The sequence below is a fragment of the Sebastes fasciatus genome, chromosome 1 (assembly GCF_043250625.1).
Source record: "Sebastes fasciatus isolate fSebFas1 chromosome 1, fSebFas1.pri, whole genome shotgun sequence".
Lineage (NCBI taxonomy): Eukaryota > Metazoa > Chordata > Actinopteri > Perciformes > Sebastidae > Sebastes > Sebastes fasciatus.
The window spans coordinates 12,702,131-12,728,329 of NC_133795.1; the positions used below are offsets into that span (position 1 = coordinate 12,702,131).

The following is a 26,199-nucleotide window of genomic DNA, read 5'->3' on the forward strand; positions in this document are numbered from 1 at the left end:
AAGGGAGGAATACAAATATTTGGGGAAAGTCTGCCAATAGCAGGATGTGAGGATTTCCATGAGATTACATGAACCTGTCTTCCAATTTGCAATAAATTGGGGTCATTACGTGCATTCAAATAGTATGTGGTCATTGTTTATGTATGCATTACTGCTGGAGGGGATCAGGGGTTTCAGACAAACTGCACATTTAAAGCAGCTTTTTAGGATTTGTTTTGGTTGAGGACGGCCCTATTGCTTTTAGATGTTTTATTACAGAAAGTGTGAAATGCACGACCAGAATAGTCATACATTCTGTCATTGTGTTGCTTATAAATGGGCTTACATTGAAAATAAATGATTCCCCTTTTTGCTGGGGACCCCTTGGAACTCCCTCAAGGACCCCTGGGGGTCCCTGGACCCCACTTTGAAAACCACTGTTTTAAAGTTGTCAGTATTAACATGACTAGGTCCTACACGCTTTTGTTACAGCGTGTCATTTTCAATCAACCATCAAACCCTGTCAGTAGCAGGATGACGAGTTGCATCATCAAACGCATCTCTTTTATGTGCAACAACATATTTTCCCCTGGTGTGGTCCGTGAGACAGAACATTTCCACAGTATTTCTTCAGTCTCGACTCCCTGCTGAGGGCCGACCTCCTGGTGGCAGCTGGTTAGGATCCTGCTGAGCTTCACATCCCACACAGACACAAACAGAGGAGGGCACCCACTTAGCTGTGAGATAGGACTCATCTATACCCCTCAGCAGCATGCCACTGTCATCAGCACACTAGAGACTGACAGTGGGAATGACTGGTAGCAAGTGACTGGTAGCAAGCATTTGTCTAATACAGATTTACACGTATTTAACCCTCATCCAACTACCAAATGAGGTCCAGGCAGACCTCCGAAGTACTTTTTGTCATATCTCACAGGTGTTTTATTCTATCTTTCCAATTTTCATGACTTTGTCAATCAAAATCTTCCTAATGACGTCATGTTATGTTTTCTGTTTCTGTTTTAATTAGTGCTTCTTAAAAAGACGTGAAAACTGGGATCTGGGGTTTGTATTGGGGATGTATTAGATGTATAAATGTATAGATATTAGATGTATAGATGTATTGAGGTCCTAGTGGTGGGTTCCAGCGGGGTCCCCAGCAAAAAAGGGAAATCATTTTTTGTTTCTACAATCCCATCCATAAGTAACACAGTGACAGAATGTATTGACTGTTCTGGTAATGGGTTTCATACATGTTCTGTAATAAAACATCTAAAAGCAAAAATCCTATCAGTTGGGGGACCCTGGGACAAAATCATATCAAATGCAGCCTATGCTGTTAATAGAATAGGTAGACAAAATGTATGCCATTTGTATATCGCTTTATCTATTGCTCTATCACTTTATCTATCGCTATATAATAGCTCGATCGCGTTATCTATCGCTCTATAATAGCTCTATTTATCGCTCTATAATAGCTCTATCACTCTATACTAGCTCTATCTATCCAATATCTATTGCTCTATAATAGCTCTATCTATCGCTATATCTATAGCTCCATAATAGCTCTATCACTCTATAATAGCTCTATTGCATTATCTATCGCTCTATAATAGCTCTATCTATAGCTCCATAATAGCTCTATCTATAGCTCCATAATAGCTCTCTCTATCGCTCTATAATAACTTTATCGCTCTATCTATCGCTCTATAATGGCTCTATCTATCGCATTATCTATCGATCTATAATAGCTCTATCTATCCAATATCTATTGCTCTATAATAGCTATCTATCGCTATATCTATCGCTCCATAATAGCTCTATGTATCACTCTATAATAGCTCTATTGCATTATCTATCGCTCTAATAGCTTTATCTATCGCTCTATAATAGCTCTATCTATCACTCTATACTAGCTCTATCTATCCAATATCTATCGCTCTATAATACCTCTAGCGCTATATCTATTGCTCTATAATAGCTCTATCTATCACTATATCTATAGCTCCATAATAGCTCTATCTATCACTCTATAATAGCTCTATTGCATTATCTATCGCTCTATAATAGCTCTATCTATAGCTCCATAATAGCTCTATCTATCGCTCTATAATAACTTTATCGCTCTATCTATCGCTCTATAATGGCTCTATCTATCGATCTATAATAGCTCTATCTATCCAATATCTATTGCTCTATAATAGCTATCTATCACTATATCTATCGCTCCATAATAGCTCTATTGCATTATCTATCGCTCTATAATAGCTTTATCTATCGCTCTATAATAGCTCTGTCTATCGCATTATCTATCGATCTATAATAGCTTTATCGCTCTATCTATCGCATTATCTATCGATCTATAATAGCTTTATCGCTCTATCGCATTATCTATCAATCTATAATAGCTCTATCTATCCCTTTATCTATCGCTCTATAGCAGCCGTATTGCTATATCTATCGCTCTATAATAGCTCTATCTATTGCTTTATCTAATGCTCTATAATAGCTTTATGGCTTTATTTATTGCTCTTTAATAGCTCTATCTATTGCTTTATCTATCGCTCTATAATAGCTCTATCTATTGCTTTATCTATCTCTGTAATAGCTCTATGGCTTTATTTATTGTTCTTTAAATCTCTGTCTATTGCTCTATAATATCTCTATCACTTTATCTATCAATCTATCACTATCTATTGCTATATCTATCACTATAATAGCTCTATCTATCGCTATATTGCTCTATCGCTTTATCGCTCTAAAATAACTTATCTCTTTATCTATTGCTCAATAATAGCTCTATCTATTGCTTTATCTATCACTCTATAATAGCTCTATCTATTGCTTTATCTATCACTCTATAATAGCTCTATCTATTGCTTTATCTATCACTCTATAATAGCTCTATCTATTGCTTTATCTATCACTCTATAATAGCTCTATCTATCGCTATATTGCTCTATCGCTTTATCGCTCTAAAATAACTATCTCTTTATCTATCACTCTATAATAGCTCTATCTATTGCTTTATCTATCACTCTATAATAGCTCTATCTATCGCTATATTGCTCTATCGCTTTATCGCTCTAAAATAACTATCTCTTTATCTATCGCTCTATAATAGCTCTATCTATCACACACTGTATCTATCTAGGCCCTATATATTTATCCAGGCCCTATCTGTCTTACACATTAATGAATGCTATTTTTACATTGTAGTATTGCTATTTTTACTTAAGTACAGATCTGAATACTTCCTCTCTACAGTGTGAGTCAGTAAAAGAGGGCTGCATCATAGAGTTTAAATGTGTGTTTGTGCACCCTATCCACCCACCCACCATTAGCCCCCCCCACCCCACCCCTGTTGCCATGTGAAATCAGCAGCTGGTCCACACAGGAGGGTCCTTCCTTCCACTTCAAGCCACAACATGACTCGAGTTTGCGTCATTCGGGTCCCTAGGTGATGTATCAAATGAAATTGGCCGTCACCATATACTCACTTTAAGTATATATAATCTGTCATGCTCAACTACACAGTCTGCTGATGTCCTCACTGGATCTGTAATACAGAAGCGTCTGTGAAGTCGCTGAAAATGTTAGTTATGCGCTCATGTTGATGGTTTTGTCGCCTCATTTAGCCCGCAGCCGCAGATTTGTCTCACTTTAAACCAAGGAGCGCTTTGTATGGTCTAACCAGAGGCCAAAAACATGGTTTTAGAAAGAGCTTATTGTTGGAGCTTTTCCCCTCACAACCCTAAAACCCCCAGCTTAAAGCAGTATTTTGTCTGGAGAACCCAGTTTGGAGAAATAGAGTTATGTGTGTTAGAGAGAGAGAGCTGTAGTCTAAAGGAATTTAACGACAGGAGAAGCAGATCTTAGATTTAAGCACAGAGCTGATCATTGTTTTCACTCCAGTGGAGAGCAATTGGGCGAATAAAAGAGAGGACATTAATGTTGGTGTCCTATCAAACAGGGTTTTGTCTTTTCACATCCAAGGGAGATGCAGAGATCCTGTTTACGAAACACCCAGACAAGAAGTGAAAAGTCTTCACTTCCTCACGACAAGCTGACAGGAGGGAGAAGTGGGATCAAGCTTACGGGATGGTCTCATGTGCAAAGTTAGAGAGTCTAGAGGGATGACGTGTGTGAAAGGAGCTCTATCTAATCACTCCCCCCATGAGGAGGAAGAGGAGAGGGGCTGAAGTGAAGCCAAAGGAAAGGGGAAGGGCCTGACATCAACAAGCCAAAACAGCTGCCCCCTTCTCCCCCATGGAGAGACAGCAAGAGGAGCCGGATGGAGCGAGAGAGCGAGGGAGAGGGGGAAGACTGGAGAGTCTGTAAAAGTGTGGAGCGGGAGAGAGCGAGTCATTTGAGGGTCTGTAGAGAACGTAGAGACGAAGGTATTGGCAAGTGGAGAAAGGGGGGAAGGGTAAGAGAGAGGTGGTGAGTGTATGCTTGCATGCTTTCAGAGTGAGGATAGCCAAGGAGCAAGGGGACAGGGAAGAGTGTAAGAGGAGAGGTGCTTGGTGACACTTTTTGGAGGGGTTGTAAGAGGAGAGTTGGGGAGGGGGGTGGGAGAAGAAGAGAAAAAAAGTCATCTGGGGTGGATTTCAAGGCCGGACAAGCTGTCAGAGAGAAGGGCAAGAGGTGTGAGGAGTCACTGGGGAAGTAGGAGCATGTTGGAGAGGAAGACGTTAGCTGTCGCAGAAAACATAAGGAGGCCCTTCACGACATGAAGCGCTGAGAGGAGGAGAAGAAGAAGAAGAGGAGGAGGATCATCTGGAGTAAAGCACTTAAAGTGTGGAAGGAGCGGATAAGAGTTGAGGAAAGTATAAAAGAGGTCAAAAGAGGTCTTTCGCAGGAAGTATGGGGTGCATTCACAGCATGAGCGCCGGCAGGATGAAGACACATGGAGCTGATACTGACACAGGAGGAATCCCCATAAAGGCAGACCCTGAGGTGCATCCTGAAATCCTTCAACTGGCTGAGGTAAAGTGCATGACTGCCCTTTAGGGGACTGTAAACATGCTGGCAGTGCATGGCAGAAATGTCTCGCTTATGATCATGTTGAGTCCATTAGGAGCTAAAGGAAAAGAGCATTCTGCAGTTTGAGGATAAACAGAGTATGATAGAGTTATAAAATGTCGTGGTTTGGATGTACATTGTTGTTGCAGTTGTTTCTTCTTGTCATTTGACTCAGCAGAAGAAGCTGAACTTTGTTTCGTTGTTATACACTACATTCACCTCGTATTAGTCATCACACATCAACAAAAGGAATCCAAAGAGTTACCAGAACGTTTCCAAATCAGATGACTCCAAAGCATTTTTTCTCTCTCTTACGAAATATTCCTCCTCTTTGTTTTTGCCAGCGTGAAATACAACAGAAGCATCTCGTGCTGCACATGTGTTGCATACCGAAGAATAAACATGTGTTTTGCAGGTCCCTTTTAGATCAGACGCATGAGTTGCATGCACTAGTAATGAGATTTGTCAAAAGTTTGATTCTGGTGGCCTCATTAATTTGTCATTCCTACTGGGATGATTGGCAACGAACGAGGTAAACAGTTGCAGACAGTTACTGGACGATCCACTTGATCCCTGTTAATCAGGTCTCTCCGGGGTCAAGGTTCAAGAGGAAGTGGTTTAAGTTACCGTCCGGTTCTGACCCGCCGTCTGCCTGGCTGCTGCTGCCTCTATTTAGGAACATGTATGGATTTAGGAGCGAGCCACGTAAAGCCTCTGCAGGACTTTTATAGAGACTTAAAATACAAAAGTGCCTGTTGGTGCAGCATCAAGGCTGTGCACCAGAATGCGTGCGTTCTCACATGTCAGAGTAAATCACACTCTGGCATGCTCTATGTCGGAGTAAAAGGACAAAGAGAAAGGGGAATTCACTTCAAGTAATGTCATTTTATGTTCACACAGTGCTGCTCAGTGAACGTCTGGATCTTGCTGGAACAAAAAACATTACTCAGATCACATGTGGCTTCAAATCCCCTAAAGCCCTGATTGTGTGTGTCTGTCTGAATTTCTCTGTGTGTGACAGAGTGTGTGTCTGACCATGCCAAATTATGATAACATAGTCCCAGCTGAATGGGTGGACTCCACAGTGGAGGAGGAAAGAAATATGTCATACATGCAAACAGTCCAGGAGTTCTTTATGTTGATTGTAGTGTTTTTTTGTTCTCTGTCTCTCTCACACACAAATACACACACAGACAAACACACACACATTCCCGCACCTATTTTCAGCATTTTCATAGCTGTTTGGAGGTGACAGCCCCTACTCATGCAGGTTATAAATACCCTGCCAGAACTAGAGCATACCCCTGGCTCGCCACCTGCTCCCGTCCCTTCCTGAGTGTGTTTGTGTGTGTGTGTGTGTGTGTGTGTGTGTGTGTGTGTGTGTGTGTGTGTGTGTGTGTGTGTTTGTGTGCGTATGTGTGTGTGTGTGTGTGTTAACCAAAGTTAGAGGATGTGGATCCTGCTATTCGGCATGTCATCACTAGTGAGGTGTCACTGGAAAAAACACTCACGCAGACCGAGGCATTTAGTGCCGAGGGGGTGTGTCACTGTACGCTGTATTAATTTACAGTGTGTGTGTGTGTGTGTGTGTGTGTGTGTGTGTGCGTGTGTGTGGCAGCTGTATATCATTACCATTTGAAAGTTATAGTACAATGTGTACATTTCATAAAACATATGTTTTCATACATTCAGACACGTGACAGAGATGTATGAAACTATGATTGAATGGGACGGTTTTAGAAAACTTTCCTGAGTTGTTTTGGAAAAACACCCTTAAAGGTACAGTGTGTAGGATTTGGCGACATCTAGTGGTGTGGTTGCAGATTGCAACCAATTCAGTACCCCTCTCACTCCTCCCTCTCCAAGAGTGCAGTAACGTGGTAAAATTGTGGTTACGTCGTTTGCCTCGCTCAGAGAGCATCCTTACCATAATAACACTACTTTGGAAGCAACGGAAGTCAGACGGCGACTGGCGGTACCACGGTTTTGCACTCTGCGGCTCACGTTACCACAGTTTCACAAGCGTGTTGGAGAACTACGGTGTCCTTCAGGTAACGTAAAAACGTGGAAGGCTCTCTCTAGAGTTTGGTTTGTCCGTTCTGGGCTACTGTAGAAACATGACGGAGCAACATGGCGAACTCCGTGAAGAGGACCCGCTCCCTATGTAGATATGAAGGGCTCATTCTAAGCTAACAAAAACACAATGATTCTTAGTTTCAGGTGATTATACACCAATGAAAACATAGTTATGAATATTATAATCCATTACTGCTAATAGATCCCCCCGAAATGTTACACACTGTTCCTTTAAAAATGCTCCTGATGCCGTCTTCACAGTAATAAAAAGCCCATGCAGCCATAAAGAAATCCATTATGCTTCTGTTGGTGCCTGACCCGCTCCTCATCTCCATGTTAGAAGTGGAAGTGCTTCGGGCTCTCTGCAGTGGTCAGGCATGCTTGTAGAATGACATCGGCTTTGGCTGCAAAACTCCAAGTGGGGTGGGGTTGTTTAATACTGCAGTGCAATACTGCAACACTGCTGATAGTCACGGGAGCCTCTGGAGACTGAATGTCCACTCAAATGAAGTTCCTTTTTACTGGTATCAAAAGTACATACATGTCACAAACACCCATACAGTCCAATGCAGTGTATAATCAGTCAAAATTTTAAAAAATCCTCAACAAAATCCGACCTTTGGAGGACATTATAGAGCATTAAACAAATACTACCATTGTTACTGGATTGTATTACTGTTGCGTTCTCCTTCTGCTGTGTTAATGTACTGATGAGAAATGGAGGGAAAGAACAACAACTGGGAGGAAAGTGCAAGGGCAGCGCCATTATGTACAAAGACGCCCCCACGCTGTGAGATCCATGAGTCATTTCATTTGTCAGTTTTAAATTTAATGACCGCCCTTTGATCCCATTTGTCATTAATTGACAGATGATTTCCACACAGATGATTATTGCACTAATTTAAGTGCTAACTCACCAACCTACTGCTAACAACTCTGGTGACATGCTGTGATAATGTGTAAAAGTTTTGTTTATTTGTAGAACAGATTGACAATTTTTCATCACGTTTGTGCCTGAAAAACTTTAATATTTAACTTAAGGTAAAAGAGGTGTGAGGTATATAAATCAAGGAGCCTGTCCCCTAAACTTACAAAGTAAGGGATATGGAATAAAAGGATTTAAACATGTGGGGTTGTGTTTGTAGATTAAGAGATGATTCACTTATTTAAGGGACATTTGTCATCTTCTTGTGAGAGCAGTTGCAACACAGATAAGTGTGCATACATTAGGTCATTAAAAAGAAAGTTATACTGCTGTTTGTCCACCAGGTGGTGCCCTTGACTTATCCTGTGTTTCTAGTTTGAACTTCAAACTGACACACTGGCATGAAAAGATGAGTAATTGCGGTGCAGGTTTCAACATGCAACTGATGAAATGATGCTCATCCAAAATGAAATATGAAAGTTGTCATCTGAGATGTTTGTCTTTTGAAAAAATTCACAGGCCGTTAAGGAGGAGATGACACTGAACTCCAAGTCATTACCCCGCTAGTTTCAGCTTCACCTCATTCTGCAACACACCAATGCACTTAGGTTGTTGTGTTTTTAGTGACATTCACGCAACTTGGTTCAGATGTGCAGCCACAAAACCCAAAATAGTATAAAAATGGAAAAGCATTTGTAATTTAGTTGACCCCAAGCAAATGGCAAAGGAAAAATCAATTCAGCGTCCAGTCACATTGAGCTATTGATTTTATTTTGGTATTTTTAATTCCTGTAATGTCACAATGTTACTCATATAAAATGTATAATAACATTCTTAATATTAACATTTAATGTTGATACTTTATATTTTGATATTGTTATATTCACATAATATTATATATAGTTTTTAAGAAATAATATAGCAAATAGGGCTGTGTATTGGCAAGAATGGCGATACGATACGTATCATGATACAGGGGTAACAATTCAATATATACTGTATACAGATACTGTATAAGCAGGACATATTGCGATTTTTTTGTTTAATTTTAGGAAAACCGTCAAAGAACACACCAGAAATACACCTTTTTTGGAATAGGCAAAAATACCATTCATACTGCATGCAAAAAACTGCATGGTTTTTGCCCCAAACTGCATGTGATTATCATGAACTGTGTATGTCTATAAAGGGGAGACTCGTGGGTACCCATAGAACCCGTTTTCATTCACATAACTTGAGGTCAGAGGTCAAAGGACTCTAAAAATACTGTAAAAAACTGTAAAATACCAGTTTTCTTATCAACAAGTCAGTATGACATGATTGGTACCAATTGATTCCTTAGGTTTTATAGTTTCATATGATGCCAGTAACCTTCACTCTATGGATATTTAAGAGGTTAATTACATATCAATACAGTGTTTTGGAGAATCGATACAGTATCGCACAACATAATATTGCGATACTCACGTGTTTTGATATTATATTACACCCTTAATAGCATTATTAAACTTTTCTCTTGTAGCAGAGGATTCAGATTTTTGTGCATTCAGCACATTGTGGAATTTCATCGTGCTTAATTTTTCTTCACGTGCAAAGAAAGTCATTCTGATAACTTTTACTGTGAGTCCTCAGTGTTATTACTGATAACTCTACTTTTTATCCTGTAGGTGATCTCAGGTTTAAGAAGGTACACAGTTAACACGTACAACATCTCAGTGTGTCATTACATAAGTCCAATCGATTCAAACTCCAAAATTCCCGAGTTATGTAATGACATTTAAAATGTAAATGGCTGGAGGGGATGATGATCCTCCTCTCGCCTCACATGCCCTCTTTTTGTCAGGTTCACTGGCTTATCGTCTCTCCTCCTAAATCCCCCCTCTCCATACACACTCACACACACTCACACTAGTACACACACAGAGACCCAGATTCAACACATTCAGTGGATGCCATGGTTTAGCAGCTCCATTCATCCATTCATCATAACAGCAGAGTGCATGTGTCAATAGTCCAATGTTACTGTGCTGCTGTGATTATAAGATCAATACAAACAGCATAATGGTAATGTGTCCCATCCATGCCTGTGAGCGTCTGATCAGCACACCATCCAACGACACCCTGCGTGACCCTTCCTTACAATAACAACATGGTGCAGTCTTCATGTCCGTAGAGTTGCAGCACACACAAGTTATGCATGCAGGGCATTGTTCATCAAATAACCATCTACTGTAACTCTCGCTACAGTGGCTAACAGAATCAAACTGTTTTTACGAATCCACATTATTTCTTTGTTTGGTCACCAATGCAGGAATACCTTGATTTGTTGACTGTATAGTTAAAGGGATAGTTCGGGGGTTTTGAAGTGGTGTTGTATGAGGTACTTATCCATAGTCAGTGTATTACCTACAGTAGATGACGGTCGGGACGCCACCAGTTTGGGACACAGACAGGAGTACCGACACCGGAGCAAAGCAATACAGTGCTGTGGACGGCAATAAATCGTATTTTAGCCACCCGAAAAAAATTTATATCCGTTTAAGTGTACGCTATATTTAAAAAAAAATTCGGTCATCTGAGCCTGCTGGCTTTGAAGAGAGCATAGATAAGTTTCACTTTCAGTTCAGTTCCCTGTTGGAAAGGGAAGGAAAGGATCTGACTGCAAGATAAAGCGGTGAAAATATTCTAAATATATCGTACACTTAAACAGATTTTGATGTTTTTTCAAGTGAGCCTTTCTTTTAGGTGGCTAAATACTGTTTTTCTGCCGTCCCCGTCCACAGCACTGTATTGCTTTGCTCCGGTGTTGGTACTCCTGTCTGTTTCTCCAAGCTGGGGGCACGCTGACCATCAAAGTAATACACCTACTATGGATAAGTACCTCATACGACCCAACTTCAAAACATCTCAACTATCCCTTTAAAGAACATTTTGGGACATATATTTGCTCTCTTGCTGATAGTTAGATGGGAATATTGAATATTGAAATATGTGTGCATACCCTAAAATTTCAAACTATTCCTTTAAAGTTCAGTTTGTTGACTATATAGTTAATTAAGTTGTGATTAGCCTTCCAATATCACCTACATGTATAATGCATTAAAAACTAAAAAACTGAATTTTATGAACCACAAATTCTGTAGATTTGTTCTGCTGAGGGTTGAAAAGTGTAGTCGGAGCGAATCAGCTGCATTTACGTTCACATTATGTAACCACGCAAAGCTCAGGGTAGGGCTACATAAAACATTAATCATCCATTTCTAGTCATAAAGGATTTAGACTGCAGACTCTCCTCTTGAGAGACATGGCTGTTTTATAGTACATTGTGGTTAATAGAATGAGCTTCCTTCCACTTTCACTTCAAGATGGTGGAGAAGTGAGACTCTGGTGTCGGATAGTTAAAAAAAAGAGTGTTTTAGGGAGTGTGAGTCCAAACCGGTGTGCGTTCACCTTCACCTTCCAGAGTTGAACTCAATGCCTCTCCTGTTTGGAAAAACCAGGCATCGGAAAAAGTAAAAAAAAAATGCCTGAGCGGAAAAATGTTTTTTCAAGACCAGAGAAATACATCGAGTCATTTAACGGGAAAAGAAACACCAGTGTGTGCAGGTACGCTGTTTGTGGCCCTCCACCTCTCCCATTGCCTCACACACACACACACACACACACACACACACACACACACACACACACACACACACCCTCTCCTCCCTGATGTTTCCAGGCACCTCCTTCTCTGCTCAAGGAAAGATTTAATGGTTTAATGTGCTTCATGCTGTCAGAAGGCATTGCTTCGGGACAGCATTAATAGTTTTATATAAACATTGTGCTTCTTTTCACTGGGACAGTTGAGTATTGCTTTATAAAAATTAAAAATCCATGGATTATGACTCAGGGAAATACATGTATTTGCCTTTAAGGCCCCTACCCTCACTGGGACTATGTGTGTGTGCACAAAAACATGCATTTTATGGCTTTTTCTCCAGGGTTAAAGCTGTATTTTCATATCTGCTCCATCATTTAAATTTATACTAGAGTATCATTCAGTTAATTCAGGGTATTCTTAGTGTATGAAACCTTTCAGCCAATAATCGTGGTATCATAATAAACTTGTGAGATTTCTGCAGAGCTGTCAGCATCATACTATATTATGTTACCCGGTCAGAATAAATGAAGATGGACACAAAATAAATGAAAGATTTAATTTCCGTCTAATAAAACTGTACACTTTTAGAGTGTAGGCCTATATCCCTTTGGAATGATGCAGTTGCTGCCCAAACCTCTAAGATAAGATAAGATAATCCTTTATTAGTCCCACAGTGAGGAAATTTACAGGATTACTGCAAAGGGGGACAGCGAAAACAACAAAAGGCATCTGTAAACAACAAGATCTAATAAGCAAGTAATCAATAAAGATATAATAGGTAAACAGTGAAAAACAAGATATAAAAATTTAGTTGTTTCAGACCATATTACAACATCTGACCATTACCTGTGCACAGATTGCTAATAAAGTGAAACAGAGCAAGGTTGTAGTTTAGTTTTAGGAGAGGCATGTTATGGTGGAATCTTCAAATTGGCCATTTGGGTACCATCTGTGCCATTTGAAAATGTTATGCTGGTGAAAGGCAGAGTGCAATCCCTCCATGCCATGCAAATGACTACAGATGGCTTGAATCAACTCAAAAATGACCCAGAGACATTGAAGTAGTTAACCATTAGCATTGATATTCCTTTGAACACAACTTCTGATCACAAAACAGCAAAGGAAGGACTTTTTTGATGGTTATGGCTGTATAAAGAGAAGTTTATTTTTGTCCCTTCTTAGGCTGCTGGTTCAATGACTTTTCATAACCAGCAGACGGATTTTCATAGCTTTCATAATGATATACGGTCTAAGTGTGCTGGAGGGTAACGTTAGCATGAAATACGGTTAGTTAGCATGAAGTAGCATAATTGCTAGCACCACTATGCACGTGCAGTGACCGTTAGCATGTTTTGGATTATTTGCTCACATTAGTTTCTTGGTGTTGGAATTGAGTTACGTTTCGGTAAAAACATATATTATATTGGCTTTTAACCGAGTTTCTTCCCGTTATTTGGGTAACGTATGCAGAATGAATGTGTTTCTACATGTTTAACATGTCAGTATCTGGTGTTATTCGCGATGTGCGTAACTGCTGGGGGCGCTCCTGTTCAGGAGGATAATAGAGTAGCTATCAGAAGAGATTCGAGTTCAACTTTTTGAGAACGACAGCTAACGGTTACAGCGGGTCTGTCTACCTTCATCTCTTTCTTTGCTTTGCCCACAGAAGCTCATATCTCGTGTTTACACAGCTGCCATGGTGGTCCTGTGCCACCTTGCATTGTGGAAAGGAAACTTATAGTAAGCCTGTTATCAAAAAGGAGAAACCGCCAGCTACTTCAGCCACATTTAAAGGTCCCATATCGTGCTCATTTCAGGTTCATACTTGTATTTTGTGTTTCTACTAGAACATGTTTACATGCTGTAATGTTAAAAAAAAAACTTTATTTTCCTCATACTGTCTGCGGGAATAGGCCTGTATGTACCCTCTGTCTTAAATGCTCCGTTTTAGCGCATTTTGACGGAATTGCAACAGGATTGCATTGCTAGGCAACAGCTTGGGTCCATGTGTACTTCCTGTCAGCTGATGACATTCACATACACTGCAACCAGGAATAAACCGGGACCCATTTAGAATGTTTACGTTAAAAACTGCGTAAAGGGTCTAAATATTGTATATTTGTGACATCACAAATGGACAGAAATCCTGACAGCTTGTTTCAAATGCAGAGTTTCTGAAAACGGGCTGTGTGTATTTCCCTGTGGATTGAGTGTTTCAATACTTTCACAGTATTTATATAATACTTATACTATACTTTATAATAAAACAACATGAAAATCTCACTTTTTTATAATATTTCCCCTTTAAAGAGACTAGAATGGCATCAATAATTAGCAAATGTTAAATATAAGACAGTCACAGTATTTGCTTAATAGTTTTGGTCAGAAACCTGTTTTAGGTTTGCTTTAATGTTCGCAGGTTCTCTGTAGTTATATGACAAAAGATGTGTCTTCAAGCTAAACAGTTAATCCTCTGGGGAACATGAATGTCTGTACCAAATTTGATGGTAAACCATGTAATAGCTGTTGAGATAATTCAGTCCAGGGACATGAAGACAGCCAACAGCATCACAAAAAGGACACCACTTAAAAAAACGAACACCATGCCCATCTATTCAATTACATTTATCTTTCATGTGACCATACAGCAGCACATTAGAGGATGGTGGTAGCACAGAAAGCTGCTTGTTTTTCATCATCTGAGCTGCCCCACAGACTGAGACAGAATGAGGACAAGTTAAAAGACGAGACAACGGGATGCCTCAAAAACACAGCGTGATATGACAGGAGTTTTTAGTGGAGGAAACTGACTGTACAGCAGGTAAAGGCATCATGCTGGTGTGTCACTGAACCAGTGCACATCTGTACTGACAGCAGCCAGACAGGGGACAGGTGACCGCCCAATGCTGAGATAAAAGGCCTTGAGACACATGGGAAAGACATGTCAAAACCACATACGCATTCATAAGGTTTCAGTCTTTTCAGTGATTAAATGAATGAGGATTTATTGTTTTCACCTCTTGACTAATTCTATTTATTTGTGTGTCTGCAGCTTGTCAAAGCCGGGAGCCACGCCTTCACAGAGAAGAGCTTCAAGAGGAAACGGATGTGCGATGTCTGCAAGCAGAACATCGACAACCCTGGGGCTTTCTGCAAGGGTGAGTCCATGTCTCTGTCAGGTCAGGCAGAGACGCGGCAAGAGTGGATACACACCTAGACCTGATATTGATGAGTTCACCCAGACTGTCCTCTGGTCCTGTCACTGTCAGACTAAAACATGTACTCTCCTTTTCTGTGTGCAGAGTGCAAGGTTGCAGTTCACAAGACATGTGAAGCCAAGGTAAGCCGTACACTTTACCACACTTTACCGTCCTCCTGTCCTGAGCAAATTGTGTGTCAGAGGTTCAGATGCTAATATGGTGCGAGTTTTAAGTGGGGTAAGCCATGTGCACTGACCTAGATGTCTGGTTAAAGAAGGCCACCCCTCCTGAACTGCAACCAGCCAGGTTGCTATGAGTAACTCAGTCATGTGTTAACGTGGCATAGCAGGAGCTCCCGGGAGTCCTCGAGCACCCGGGAAGTCCCTGTGACACTCTGATACAGCGTGATATGAAGCATTTTGTGCTTATTAAAGAATCATTTTTTACACCACACTCTGATACCCATTAGCATTGTCTGTGAGAAGTGCTCTTAGGATTATCAGAGGCAGCACAGCTCAGGGAGATGGTACCCGGAGGAGGAAGACTGTTGTGCTGGTTGTACTAGATCAGAAGCTTTTACTGAAGTAATAAGAAAGTCAAGTACAGAACTGAACTGGAAGCTACTTGTTTGCAAGATATACACTTTCTAATGCACGTTGGACAATCCTCCAATAGTCCATTTGTTGGGAATAGGAAAGGAAATAGTCCTGTAAATGCTTTCAATCACTGCGAAATAGAAGCATTGTAGCCCATTGAATTCCCTGACTGTGTCACTGAAAGCCCTGAGAAATACTAACTACTACTAGCGACTATAAGATGTATGTAAGGCTTTAATATAGCAAGAATTGTCCTTGTCAACTGGTAATGTTGTACTGATTCAGGAAATTTCTTCTGGAAACAAGGCAAAGAAAGGAAGTGGTGTGCTAGTGATTTTAGTGGCATTTCCGACACTTGAAAAAATGCTGAAAGCCAGCAGAATTGCATTGAAACAAGTTTATCTCAGGCCCTGAACAGATTATTTTCACTTGTTTCAGGATGTTACTCACAGCATCCCTTCTTTTTCTCAACATAGCTCTTTTCTGTTTATCTCACTTCTCTGTATTTGTAGCAGTATTGTCAGGGCTTTATAGCTTTAACCTTTGAAACTTCATACTAGCCTCTCCCAAAGACTGGGTCGGGTCCCACAGGTTAACATTCGAATCTAATATGAAAGGCTAGCGTACATTTTGTTTGTTTTACCGATGTGAGGAAACACACAAGAGCCTGTTAACTCCACCTAAATGCACTTATTTGATTTATCAAACGTATATCTCTTCGACATGGCTGATTTACCGATTCAAGATAATGAATGGTGATGTGGAAATAGTGGTAGAAATCAGGTCAGGAAGGTTCATTCATGCACAAATTTGATTTTTAGACTGTCGCAATGGTTTGTCATTTTTAAAAAGTAGGTCCCCAGAAAAACTATTTGGGAAACACTGCTCCATACTATTCACATCTAATATATGAGGTGTGTGAAATAAGTCAGATTTTCATATTGCAGCCATTGCACATCACAATGTAAGCATTAGCTTATTGCCTAAAATGGAAATATAAGATAACGTTAAAAGATACCAAAAATGATCTGAAAACGCTTTGCTGCAACAATGGATCGCAATTGCAGATTATTTTCTCGCATTACATCAGTGGTGAATGTGAGGTGTTGTTGTCAGTCCCTCAGAATCAAAGAGAAATAGCTTCTTGTCACAGTTTTGCACTGCCATTAAACAATAATACAGGGTAAAATCCATCATAGAGGAGGCAGGGACACATTTTTGTCCACAGACTGTGACCTCAATAGATCAGACTGTCATGCAAAAAATTGTGTTTTGAGCAAGGAGCCTAATCTTTGTTGTTTTTGAGTGGATTTATTTTATTATAAGAGGCGCTGTGTAAGAGAGAAGCTCTCTTTCTGTCCACAGCTTATATCAAACCACTGGGAGTAGCTGCCTCTGCTCTCCCGTGACTCCGCTCACAGCAGCTCAGTGTCACACACCACTGAGTGTGTTCATGACCTTGCTGTAACTGTGCTTACACTGTCCGAAAGCACAGACAGAGAAAAACAGCAACCCATCTTCTTTATTTCTCAGCCCTTCAGGACAGCTCAAGCCTGTGGGATTTATGGCGGGGGTTGGGGGGAGTTTGCCTTCCTGCCCCCTCCTCCTCTTCCTCCTCCTCCTCTTCCACACACTGTAATAGTATACAACTGGGCACTACCAGCTGTTGTGCCTTAGCAGCATGTATTAAAAGAGGATTATTATTTTTGTCATACTCGTCCCTCTGGTCGCCACGGCGATAGCCAAAAACAACTCATGGTGGCTTCAGGATAGGGCAGGCGCCGTGGACGAGAGTGGACATCGCCACACGGGACGATGATCAATCTGGGTAGGAGAAGCCTGAGTGGGTAAATATAGAAAATAACAAGAGTGCCGTAGATGCCTGCCAGTGAGTGATCACGGGGGGCTGACGCAAATAAGCGAGAGGCAGCTGGGGGAGGCAGACTGTGTGTGTGTGTAATCAGTCCCGTTTGGGGTTATTCATAAATAAAGGGGAACATTGGGTCAAGGCTGTTGTCTGCTTCGTGTCACGCTATGCTCCCACTGTATGTTTCTATGTGCTGCTCATATGTCCACTCTTTTTTACTTCTTTCATCTCTTGCGTCTCACTGTCATCATCTTTTTCTACCTTTCATCTCTGTTAGATTTCCTGATGTTTTATAGAGTCACAGTTAAAGCTTCTCCCACCTTCTCTGTGGTGTTTTTTATCTCCTTTTCAAGTCTTAAATGCTTTCATCAGTGCCAGCTTACTACCATCTCCATAACAGTCAACACTAGCTTCTTTTTTTTTGCATCCTGCAGTCCTAATTCTGGCTCTATGTCCTGCTGCCACTTGTCATATCTCTCTCTCGGCCTCAGGTCACTGGAGAGGTCACTGGACATCAGCACTCTGCAGGGCTGCCCAGTGTTTGCATGTGGCGTATTGATGTGTTTGAGTGCACGTGCAAGGGGAAAGCACTCTTACTGCCGGCGTGCTTTACTGTCTCTGTGCGTAAATGACACAGGCATAGAGAGAGAGAGGGGAAAGCTATGTTGCATGTGCTGCTGGCACAGTGGGAGTGTGTGTGTGTTATTGTGAGAGAGGGAGGGAGGGAGGGAGGCAAAGGGAGTTGGTGAGAGAGAGAGAGAGCAGAGAGAGGGAGGTGGTGTATCCCACTCCACAGACAGGACTGCTCAGAGGCAGAGGGAAAGACTGAAGCTGCTTGTTGAGAGGTAAAAACACGCTCTGTATTTACTGAGTAAAGCTGTTGGTTTAGTTTATTCATATATATATATACTCAGCATGCCAGTTCTGACTTTTCATTTCTGTATTTCTCTTTCTTACTGAGTCGCAATCTAACAACCCTTAAAGCCTCTCCACAGTGTTTGCTCTGATAATGCGGCATGTGATGCATGTGTGCACATTATTCCATTAAGGAGCTAGAGAGGCTCTCGCTTTTTCCCGGAAAGAGGATTTCATTTACTGTGATTAAGGCAAGTGCAGAAAATGAAGGGGAGGACTCCTGCTGTGACCTACAAAAAAATACACAGATTTAAATTTTTAATACTAGAGAGTGAATCTTTACTTTTTAATGAGATAGTTCAGTATCTGTGCAGGTTAGCAAATTACAGAAACTGCACCTAAACCCTCTTCTGTATGTGCTACTGTACATGCCTGTAAATGTACAAAAAGTTGTAAAGCTGTGCCAGACTGTTTGGGGGATAGATTTGATGTGTTTGTCTGCTTGTGTGTGCATTTGAAAGTGTCTGCATACACCAGTGTGCATCTGTATGCACAACTTTTCTCACCTTTAATTTGATCAACATTTATCTACTCTCTGTACAGCTTGTATATGCTGCTGTGAGAATGCAATTTCCCACTGTATCTATCTACTTCAGCACAGTGCATACATGTCTGTGTAGTGAGTACAGACTGTCATCGATGACCAAAGAGCACCTGACAGAGACAAATGTTTGTATCCCAGACTCAGCTGTCCTAAACATCATCTGATGGATCCTAATGTTGCGTAGTGAAATACAGATGGTTGCAGTGTCTGCTCACACAAACATACCAGCTGTCCTGCTAATGTTCCATGCTGATATATGAATTGATATAGCAATTATGATGCTTTATGGAATAAGTGCTTGTGTAATAAGCAAGTGTTGTACATAATAGTGTTGTCCATTAGTCCTAATTAGTGCTAGTGGAACTGCAACAGTTTCTACCTCAAACTTCGGCATTTCTTGTTACTTATGTGCCGTTATTTACATTGATACGATATATCTGCAGTATGCTAATATCGCCTCATTTATTGGTCTAGCTCTTGTCCAGATGTTGTGAATTTCTGTTGCTTCTCTCCTATCAGGTGTCGTGGGCAACAAGTGTCATGTTTTTCAACCTCTTCTGTTTGTTCGGGTCTCACCACGGGAGGCCGGGTGGACATGTTGTCCTGTGGTAGCTCGACGTGTCAAAGGCACATCGATGGGAAGCTAGAAGCGGCACTAAGTCGATAGACATTGGAGAACTCAGTAGGATGGAGGTTGAAGTGGATGTTGTGGACAGAAAGTCCTGTCAGATGAATATCTGTGTAACTTCATTAAGGATGTTGTTGCTATTTATAACCAGCATGATGCACTATGTACAGAAAATTATCATGGTTAATTTGATTTTACTGCTTTGCTTGTCTTATCAATAATTAAGGGAGAGTGCACACATATGGATGCATGCACAGTGTTTATATTTACCCATTGCTTTTCATTTCCTGAGAGCAAAGTGATAAGTACAGAGCAAGACTTGTTTAATATTCCAGCTAGGAAATATATAGCTGCTGTTTTTTTGGCATGTCTTTAAAACAATTGGTGCTTATCTGAGCATCATTTATGAGATATTTCTTTTGACAGTCATGTGTTGGATCGATAAAGACAGTAAGTTGTGATAAATGTGTATTATTTTTCAATTATTGGATGTTAAATGTTGTTGGGCAAAGCGCCAAGGACCAAATACAAATGCACGTTGTACCGTGATGTTGTCAGACATAGTTGCCAGATCTCTTGAAAACTTCACTGTTACTGCTGGTGGATTTGTGAGACGACTGATGGACGAATAGACAAAATGAGCCTTTAAGTGTTCGGGACGTATGGTCTAAAATAAGGAGCTCAATCAAAATAGCTCTGTGAAATCTCTCTGCTGTGTGTCAGTGGCCAGTGTGTTCAGCTGTTGACATCTGTCTCCCATCCAGCGTTTGCCTCTCCTCTTCCTCCCGATGCCTTTTTCTCTCTCTCTCTAAGCTCCGTCTGTATCTCCACTCCATGGACAGTTTGTTTTATTTGCTTTGAGTTGTGCTTCCTCTTGTTCCCTTCTTCTCCGGGGCTGGTTAGGGACTTGCCCCGGCTATGCGTGATGCTTATCGAGGTGTCATCTGATGTTGTTTATTCAAGGGGAGCTCATACTTGTTGTATCTCACGGCAGGGATGATCGTGGGTATCCTGTCCCCAGGCACTGAAAGCAAAGCAAGAGAGAGAGACAGAGTGTGAGGTAGCAGCAGAGGGGAGTGACAGACTGCAGGGGTTAGGAAATGCAGAAATGAGGGCTCGAAGATGAGAGAAAACGGAAGAAAGGCAGAGCGATAATGAGAGAAGAAGGAGAGGGGATGCCGTGCTTTCATGTGAAGCCTCCTAAATCACAGCCGCTCCTAGATTTGCCCTCTGGTACCCTGGGTGAAATGTTAACAGTCTGTACAGGAAAACAAAAAGCCTCAGAGTTTTATTTAGCTTTCAGTGGACTTTGGCGTTCAGTGTCTTTTTGTGAGACGATGGAACTTGGAAAAAGTGGTTATTTTGCTTTTCCACTTTCAAATCGGGAAAGCTTACTCACTTCTCCCTCTCCAGAGTGTGATGTCAGCTCCGAGTCGACTGTCAGAATGAAGCTCGCTCCTCCTGGACGGCGTACCGACGCCCGTGTCTCAAACACTCACATTTATCTGCAGCTTCCCCGTAACTGACTCAGCTGCGCTCTCGGCAGATCTCTGTGTTGGATTTCCTCTCCCTGGAATAGGAGAGATGAGTCAAGATGTGGCAGTGACAACTTTGAAGATTCGTGCCACAGTCACTCTGTTGTGGAGCAGCCAGGAAACTCTGATTTAATGTAGATTGAGCACATTTTTGGTTGATCAGATAGGCTGTAAATGTCAGAAAGTCCATCACCATTTCTCAGAGCACAAGATGATGTCTTAACATTAGTTAGACCTTTTGGCTTATACATGTATTTGCCTTTGATCCCAGAGTTAGATGACAAAATCGATACCTCTCTCGGTTCAGGCCAGCAGCTAGTTAGCTTAGCTTAACATAAAGACTGAAAACAGAGCAAAACTGCTAGCCTGGCTCGGCCCAAATATAACTACATCCACCTACCAACACCTTTAAAGGTCCAGTGTGTCACATTTGGCAACATCTTACACTGAGGTTGCAGATTGCAGCTCTCCCGTGTGCCAAGCTTGTAGAAGAACTACGATGGCCGACGGGAAAATGCGAATGACCCCATCTAGAGTAGTTGTAAGAGTAGCGTAAGTCATTTAGGATAATAGCAGAGTCAGTGTGTGTGTATATGGGAAGTGAGTGATGAAGCAAGAGAGAGAGAGCGGCGGCGGCGGCGAATGTGTGCAGAGGAGCCGAAGACAGAGTTAGTTTGAGAATATCAAGTGAATGTACAGTGGAAGTTGTAGTTTGTGCAGATTTAAATGCTGCAGCTCCTCAGGACCAGACTTTTCCCGTCTTGTTTCCCGGCAGCTGAGTGGAGTTACGTTCAGCGTAAGTAGTAACCTAACATTATCGACTCCAGCCCAAGCCGGTAAAGTTAATACAGTGGTTTGTCCTTTTTGGGCTACTGTAGAAATATGGCGGCCGGCTCTGTGAAGAGAGGACCGGCTCCGTATATAGATATAAACGGCTCATTCTAAGGTGATGAAAACACAGTGATTCTTAATTTCAGGTGATTATACACTATAGAAAAACATACTTATTATAATTTTTTATATTCCATTTCTGCCAATAGTTCCCCCTAAATGTTACACACTGTTTCTTTAAAATATATAACGTATTAATAAGTGAGTTTTAGGATTTTTTAAACTTCGGACAAAGTAAAGCTAGTTTCTTCGTTTTCAGTCTTTGCGCTAAGCTAAAACATCCGGCTGCTGGCCATAGCTTCATATCCATCTCACCCCTGGCGAATAATCGAAATATAACAGAGAAAAACAGCACGCGCTCACATTTGAGAAGCTGAAAATAGAGAATGCTATTTGTTGCTTTAATGAATGAATGAATGAAGTGTTACTTGCAATCTGCAGCACTAAACAGAGCAGGCATCCAGTCAGTCAGTCAGTCAGTCAGCCCCTGAGTGCTGTCATTGGCACCTCAGTATATTCTAGCTGATGAACAGGACAAACTGAACCAGATGGCTCTGCTCCCAGTGGCTCCACAGCGTACAGTCCACATGCATTAATGAAGACCCTGAGGCTGGCAGAGCCACCAAAGACACGTGTACACATACACTCTGCATGTGTGTGTGTTTATATGTGCGTGTGCACGTGTTGGACCCAGGTTGACCAGCGCTGACATCCTGTTACAAATTGCTTCCTGTTGACTCTGGCGTCTTCCTCCTCTGCCTTTATGCTGCGTGTCAGTTCAACCCTGGTCGTCTTCTGTGTGCACGTCATGTGTGTGTGCGTGACGATGCATGTTTGTGTTTACACACATGTGCATGTTGTGTCTGTCTCCTACTGTTCCTTCCTGGAGCCGACCACTTTATCCACTTAACTACCATTATTAAACCTATTAAGAGAGGAGTCCTCCCCTATGGCTGAATCTCTGTGTTCTCATTCATTTCCTACCGTAGGTTTTATAACATGTTTGCGATCCGTCGTCGTGCATTAACACACTGGAAAGTACAGATTATGCTTGTGCTGCGGTGGAATGTGAGAATAACTGATTGACTAAAGAGCCAACAAATAACAGCTGAATAACAAATACAGAGTATTAGTATATCAGCTGTCAGTCTGTGTGAGACCTGCATGACAACAATCACATGATGACATCATCTTGGCAGTTTAGCAGTTGCATATTTTGTTGTTTGTTCTCTACCACGCAGTAACCAATTATAGCATGCCCTTTTCTCCTTCATTCCTCCTTTTAGTCATTCCTCCCTGGATCACATGTCTGTTTATGTTTCCCCATCATCACTCTCTCCTAAACTCCGCCAGTCTTTTCTCTGTGCCCTTCTGTAATGTCTTTTGCCATCTCCTGACAGTGTGTGTGCCATGAAATAAGAAAGCTGTCGTTTGGGTTTATGTCATGTAATAGAAAACCCATCTCCTGTTCTCATGGCAAATCTTTTTGGACTATTTTTTTTTCAAATCAAATGTAACGTTTCAGGGTGCCATTGCTCCTATCATGGAAATTTACAACACCAGAACAAAGTGAAATGAACTGAAGATTCATGATAAGTTGTGTCCGTGGTCCATGGCCATGATTGTCCATAGTTAATCGCGATTAATCACAAATGAATTGCACATTTTTGATCTGTTATGATATGTACCTTCAAGGGAGCCAAGTATTTGATACTCTTATCAACATGGGAGTGGGCAAATATGCTGCTTTATGCAAATGTGTGTATATATTTATTATTGGAAATCGATTAACAACAGAAAACAATGACAAATATTGTTCAGAAACCCTCACATGTCCTGCATGAGGATCATGATGCAGCAGCCACTCACTATGTGAAAATATATGTATAAATGGTTGCCTCAGTTTCTATGTTATTATTTCAACAATATCATGTTGGTGTTGCTGACATGATGAACAAAGACAAAATCAACCTGAACTGTCAGGGACTGACATCATCTGGCATGATCTGGTGCTCAGATCAAAACTTGCTTGACAATCAATCGTAGTGAGCATCAGGAGCCTTTATTTGTTGTCAAAGTTAGAGCAGGGATAATTAGTCCTTAAAATGATTACCTCAATCTAAAAAAATGGAAATTAAAAATGTAGTTTTGAAAATATCCCACGGTATTGATTGTATGCCTTGCCTTGTTCTGTCAACAGGAAACTTGTAGTGAGTGCATTTCTGCACTGTCGCTGTTGTGTTCCTGAGTTGTAGATCGTTGTGATTGCAGGCATTTGACTTGTTAACCTGTTGCCTGACACCTGTCAGCACTCGGCCACAGAGGGCAGCTCAGCTGTCAATCAGTCTCATGGAATAGGTCAAAGGTCAAAAGTTGACAGGGTGTCACCTGTCGAGGTTTACAGTGGGAGTTGTGCTGCAATGCTGAACGTTTGACTCCATTTCTCAGCTCATTTTCTGTCAGTTAGGTCGCGTTATTAATGCATTACTTGTTTTTAATCATTTGATGTGATCTGCATTGTAAATCACTTCATCTCATGAGACCAACAAATGAGTTGGAAAAGTAACACATACCAGTTTGTCACTTCAGGGTCAACTGTTATCCTCATAATAAACAATCCAGAAGTAGTGGCTGCAGCCGGTTGGAATGACCTTAGCTTCCCTCTCTCTCTCTCTTTCTCTGTGTATACGTGTGTTTGTGGTTTTGGCAATTTACTATTGGCTCACCGGCAGAGTACAAGGACTGCACGCCACATGTAGAGACTTCCTCCAGTAAACTTTATCCCTCTCTCTCCTCTCCTTCTTTACGAGTCTCAAAACACAATCAATCATTTTTATTGCGTATCTTTAAGTACTTCTTCTTATTTAATTGCCTGGTCAGCACAATAAACACCAGTCAGTGTGTGCAAAAGAAGAATTCAGAGAATTCAATGCAGTGTCCTCCAGTTCTTGACATTTCTGTAGACATGCGTGCAGTGTTTGACTTCATGTGCATGTGTGTTAGTGTGCACCAGTCTGTATGGGTGTGTATGTGTGCGTGTGTCTGACATCATGTGGAACAGCCAGATCTGTGCTGACAGCCTCTTCTTCAGACAAGCTGCAGCAGATGACAGAAAAAAGTGAGAGTGAATCTTAACCGTTCTCTCCATCATCCATTCATCCTTCCAACCCTTCATCTGCGCTGCTGGAGCAGGACCAAGAGCGTTAAACCAAACACATGACTTGGCATGTGCTAGTTCATTCCCACTGTGTGTGTATTTGGTTATATAACTGCTGCAAACACCAACTATGTGCTCATTTGCTTTCAGGTGACTCCCACCTGCACCTCGACACCAGACCTGGTGAGTGTGTACATGTAGCTTTTTATATTATGTAATGCAACCAATCATTGCAGTAGAGTTACTCATCTCTGATTGTTTCTCAGCACGGCTCCACTAAATCTACATCTCAGAAGAAGAGAGGCTCCATACCGAGGTACCAAGAAGCCTGAATCACACTTCAAAAAAAAGATATTTGATATGTAAAATGGATACGCAGAAATGAAATGTGCAGTAACAATAAACATGAAGGAGTCTTAAATCGCCTAATGGATGTTTTGGCTGCACTAAAACAATGAAATCTCTCACAATGTGCAGGAGTAAAAGTGTGGAACAAGTGATGGAGCACGTGATGGAGCACCACTACGACTTTGACCTCACCTACATCACAGAGAGGATCATCTCTGTCTTCTTCCTGCCGGACCTGGAGGAGCAGCGCTACCGCAGAAACCTACAAGAAGTGGCCTCCATGCTGAAATCCAAGCACCAAGACAAGTTCTTGGTTAGTCATAAAACTGAAAACATAAGGAGTTATAAACTTAATGTCGTGACTGGTCTATTAAAAAGACTGAATAATGAGATCGTGGTTCCTATTAAAAGTTTCATTAAAACGAATTAAACAGGTTTTAATTGCATATTTGTGCAACTATTCAGAAAAGTTATTGCTTTGAGTCGTTATGTCCTCCCACTTGATTTATAAAAATAGATTTGTGATATCTTCTTATGTGTCTCTGCCTTTTCCAGCTACTGAATTTATCAGAGAAGAGACATGACATCACCAGACTTAACCCAAAGGTATTTACATCTTAAAAGATGACAGATCACACTTGTGCTCACTTCATGGTTAATGGACTGGTTTGACTCATTCGAAAAGGAGAAATTGAAACGTCTGTCTTCCTCTGCGGTTCAGGTGCAGGACTACGGCTGGCCTGATGTTCACGCACCGCCCCTGGATAGGATCTGTGCTGTTTGTAAAGCCATGGAGACCTGGCTGACCTCTGACCCCCACAACGTGGTGGTCCTCCACTGCAGGGTCAGTGCCACCTGAATCCACATCTG

At 41.4% G+C, this 26,199-nt stretch overlaps 1 protein-coding gene across 3 annotated transcripts in view; it reads left to right on the forward strand.

Annotated features, from left to right (window-relative positions):
• Nucleotides 1-3,845: 3,845 nt before the first annotated feature.
• LOC141764422 (tensin-2-like) overlaps nt 3,846-26,199 on the forward strand; it is a 34,708-nt gene continuing 12,354 nt past the window's right edge. Inside the window, exons 1-8 of one of the 3 annotated variants that reach the window (XM_074629673.1) lie at nt 3,846-4,968; nt 14,701-14,806; nt 14,951-14,988; nt 25,132-25,164; nt 25,248-25,297; nt 25,459-25,642; nt 25,885-25,935; nt 26,051-26,173. In XM_074629673.1, coding sequence (XP_074485774.1) covers nt 4,846-4,968; nt 14,701-14,806; nt 14,951-14,988; nt 25,132-25,164; nt 25,248-25,297; nt 25,459-25,642; nt 25,885-25,935; nt 26,051-26,173 — 708 coding nt within the window. In that variant the 5' untranslated portion in view covers nt 3,846-4,845. Of the gene's footprint in view, nt 4,969-14,700; nt 14,807-14,950; nt 14,989-18,091; nt 18,157-25,131; nt 25,165-25,247; nt 25,298-25,458; nt 25,643-25,884; nt 25,936-26,050; nt 26,174-26,199 lie in introns of those variants that run through there. The other 2 variants (XM_074629680.1, XM_074629690.1) reach the window with 2 other exon arrangements.